The following is a 4,007-nucleotide window of genomic DNA, read 5'->3' as shown; positions in this document are numbered from 1 at the left end:
TGAAACGAAGGAACATCGTGCTTCCGTGAAATTCTGAGTTATGCTGGTGTGTCCTGGAGCTCCTGCCAACGAATTTTGAGCGAGGAATTGCGAATGAAGAGAGTTGCAGCAAAACTTATGCCTTGCTTGCTCACGGAAGATCAAAGGCAGTCACGATTGAACGCGTGTCTTGATCTAAAAGAACAGTTGGAAGTTGATCCGGACCATTTTTTCGAAGGTCATCACTTGTGGTGAAAGCTGATGCTATGGAATTTGCCACAGTGGAAAACGCATCTAGACCGATGCCTTGCTTCAAATGGAGAATACTTTGAAGACAATATAAGTGTAAACATGTAAAATTAAGTGAATAAAATAATATTGTAAAATTCCAGTTTCTTTTGGGTACCCCCTCGTATGTAGAAATATAGAAATCGGAGCACAGAGATCCCAGCAATGTAGAAATAAATAGATGGCTGTGATAGAAAGAAAATTCACTGAAGCTGAAGAAAATGAAGTTGGTAAAATGAAGTAGGACAGTACTGTAAATACGCACTCGAATAGATCAAACAAGAAGGTGTTCGATCATCAGATAATCGTTAACGGATTACTTTAGCTAATGTGTTCTCGTTTTTTAAGATGGTAAAATGCAATTTGCTGGAAATTTAGCAGCTATTTCTAGCAGGTCATACAATCGTTAAGCTTAATGTCAGTAGCCATCCCTAATTTATGAAAAAAATACAAAAATCTTTGTATAGAACAGTGCGCTTCACAGTTCCAGCAACGCGGTGTTTGGCTGTTGTGCGCAAGCCCACATGTCCGAGATAAGAAGCTGCACGCTAGGGAGGGAGATAGCGCTGTTGTTCATGCAGTACCAACCCCGGTGTGCTGACGAAAGATAGTGTTTCTTGAATGTGATAAAGTGTAGAATTAGATTACTATCCTGCTTTCAGCTTCAGTGTTGCTGCACGATTTGAAAAATAGGGCACATCCCCTCCCTTATTTTGTGATTTACGAGGGATTTTTAAAAACAAGAGGGAATTCGCGGGGGTGTTCAGTGAGCAAGTTAAACACACTACTCGGTAGTAGTTTATGTATAAATTTTCTTTCTATGTGTTTGTTTCCCTTTTCACAGTATTAAAACAACGGCTAAAAATTTTCTGAAGCAGCACCCCCACTAATTTTATCTACAAGCTGCCACTGCAATCACGTTTAAAATACAGGGTATTCCAGAATAAACTATCTATTTTAGGGAAATCGGACAATTTTTTAAAAACTCTTATTTATGTTTATCATGTTTAATATTTGTTAAAAGTGGGATCTTTACCTTTTGACCAACAGACTTAAAAAATAATTTTTTGTTACTAAACACTTTCAAACTTCTGACGCTGGTAGAATGTGTCATATAAAACATCTTTTACTCTTAGAATTTTTGAGAAAAACTTACATTTACGAAGTTATTTCACGTTAAAGTTGTCCTATTTCGGTAATTTCAACTAATCAATGACGTGTATTCAGCCGAATAAAATTACTGCTGTTGTTTGTCAACAAGAACTTCCGGCGGTGTATATTTCGTTTGTTACTGTTATTTATGACAACCCTAACCCTAAAACCCTAACCCCAGCCCTAAAACCTTAAAGTTAAAACCAGTACAAACGCACGATGTCATAAATAACAGTGACAAACGAAATGCTAAGAGTAAAAGTTGTTTTATATGACACATTCTACCAGTGTCCGAAGTTTGAAAGTGTTTAGTTACAAAAAATTATTTTTTAAATCTGTCGGTCAAAAGTGTATAAATTTAAAATTTTATAATTTTTTTAATAATTTTATTTTCATTCCTGTTGGATACCGCTTATCTGTCTACGATAGCTTTTACTCAATTTAACTGCAATCATTTTCTCTACCTCCATCCCCAGGATGGAGCAATAGTTTAGTTAAACTTAAGGAACATATTCGGTCAGCTGCGCAGGAGATAACTCCTGAGATGCTTCAAAATAAGTTTCGCAATACTAAGGATAAATTTAAAATTTGCAGAGATACAGACGGAGCACATATCGAAAATTTTCAATAAAGTTTTGACGTAAGATTTATAAGTCTATTTGTTTTGGTATCATAATTAACTAATAAGCAAAATTCTGTCAGTTTTTTAAAAATCTGCCTGATTTCATTGAAATAGTTAATTCTGGGATGCCTTATATATTATATTCACTGAAAAATTTTGATGAACATTTGAACTATGGCATTGTAATAACTGCATGCATTAGAACTTCCTTGAAAAATGATGTCTGTCACATAATTCTTTCATATTTGTGTTGTCGTGCATGAATTGTTTTCATTGAATCTATTAACTTCGCATATTCTCTTAAAAAATGTATCTAGAATAGTTTTACTTGTGTTTGTTACCTGCCATCTGTCGTGATTGATTTAAAACATTGATCTGAAAGAAAAAAATTACTATATTGATCTACATTGCAATCTTTGTCTTCATCTTGTTCCAAAATGACCCAATGTATTGCTGGTTATTATATTTTTCTCGTGTTTCTTTCCAAAGTTGGCCAAAATCATTTTATTCTCCACACTAATAAAAACATTTCTCGTATAGAGCTCAGTATTTGACTGGAAGGATGGAAGGCAAAGTTGTCGTCAATGGCATTCGAAATTAGAACGTACATGGTCGCAACCAAATACCACAAAACATTTTATTCGGTTACTGGTTTATTAATTGCACACAACTATAAGGGCATGAAGACAAATTTTTGAGGGGCTTGCGCGGTTGAGTGTTCTGATATTTTTAAAGATTAGATATTGAGAGATTTGATCATATAGAAGTATTGTTCTAAAATTTCCAGTCTACGAAAAAAATAAAAATAAAAATAAACATACGATATTAGAAATATCAAAAACTCTCCATTTCAAAGATAAAAAGAATTTTATTTAATATAAATAAAAATATTTTCTGTTGAATTTATAAGTGATTCCAAGGGAGCCTGTGACTGTAGAAAGTATCATAAACTTCATCTTCTCTCAAAAGTGTTATCATTATAGAAGGTGCAGCCGTAATTTGTTGATAACAGATTGAATGTTTGTTCTCACGAGTTGGTCCTTTACGTAGAGGAAGTGTTAGGGATCTAGCTGTTAAAGAGTTTTTCTCGAAGTCCATGTTCAAAACATTAAGAACTTTTGTCTGTCGATTGGTAAGACCGTCAAATAAATTTTCAAATCTATTTTCAAGGCGCGTTAGCCGAGAGTTCAACTGTTGTTCTAAGAGACGTCTTTGTTTTAAGTGTTGCACATGTAAAGAGATTTGTCTGTCGATGGGACAACACATAAAATTGCCTAGCGTGCTTGTTAATTCGAAGCGTTGCTTTAGTTCGAGGAAAGATAAACACCTTTTATACTTCGATATTTCGTTTTTAATGTCATCATCTTGTCTGCATTTATACATTTGAATCGCCATGTTTTGACTATCCTTTATTCTTTCTTCAATAACCTCATTGAATTCTGTTGAGCAAGGTACACCTGTCAGTATGACATTATCATCAAAAAACCTTTCATCAATGCCTGAAGACCTTCTTTTCGCTAAAGGTCGATCGGGTGCATTCCCTAAATCACTTTCGTTCGTTCTCTTACATAACAATGAATATTTTGGACCTGTTAGCACGCTCTTAGGTTCAACACCCTTTCGTTGTAAATAGTTTGATCTAGTCAAATTTATGTCATAGCAAGCGCTTACTTTTTTAGACATCGATGATCCAGGAACTGAGGCAGATCCAGATGTATTAAAAATATTTGTATCTTCATTTAATTTCACAGAAGATAGGGAAGATGGTTTAGATTTCTCCTTATTGCTCTTTATTATTTCAACTATTATATCTTTTACTGTGTGTTTTGGTTTCTTTTTTTGATCCAATTTTTTATTATTGGAACATTTTATTGATCGCAGATCAATCATTTTCTTAGGAGTTTTGGGGAATTTTGTAAGTTCCACAGGTTCATTTGTGTTTCTTGAATCTTTTTCAGCCTTAGCC

General features: G+C 34.2%; 1 protein-coding gene across 1 annotated transcript in view; it reads right to left on the bottom strand.

The window, feature by feature from the left end:
* Positions 1 to 2,889: 2,889 nt before the first annotated feature.
* The window catches only part of LOC118760989, a 3,845-nt gene continuing 2,727 nt past the window's right edge, over positions 2,890 to 4,007 (bottom strand). Inside the window, exon 2 of the mRNA XM_036498628.1 lies at positions 2,890 to 4,007. This exon is cut by the window's right edge and continues 998 nt beyond it. Within this exon, the coding sequence (XP_036354521.1) occupies positions 2,945 to 4,007 (1,063 nt within the window). The 3' untranslated portion in view covers positions 2,890 to 2,944.

Source organism: Octopus sinensis, linkage group LG2, assembly GCF_006345805.1.
Source record: "Octopus sinensis linkage group LG2, ASM634580v1, whole genome shotgun sequence".
Lineage (NCBI taxonomy): Eukaryota > Metazoa > Mollusca > Cephalopoda > Octopoda > Octopodidae > Octopus > Octopus sinensis.
The sequence above is the reverse complement of the archived record's forward strand: the minus strand, read 5'-3'. Positions and strand labels throughout refer to the sequence as shown.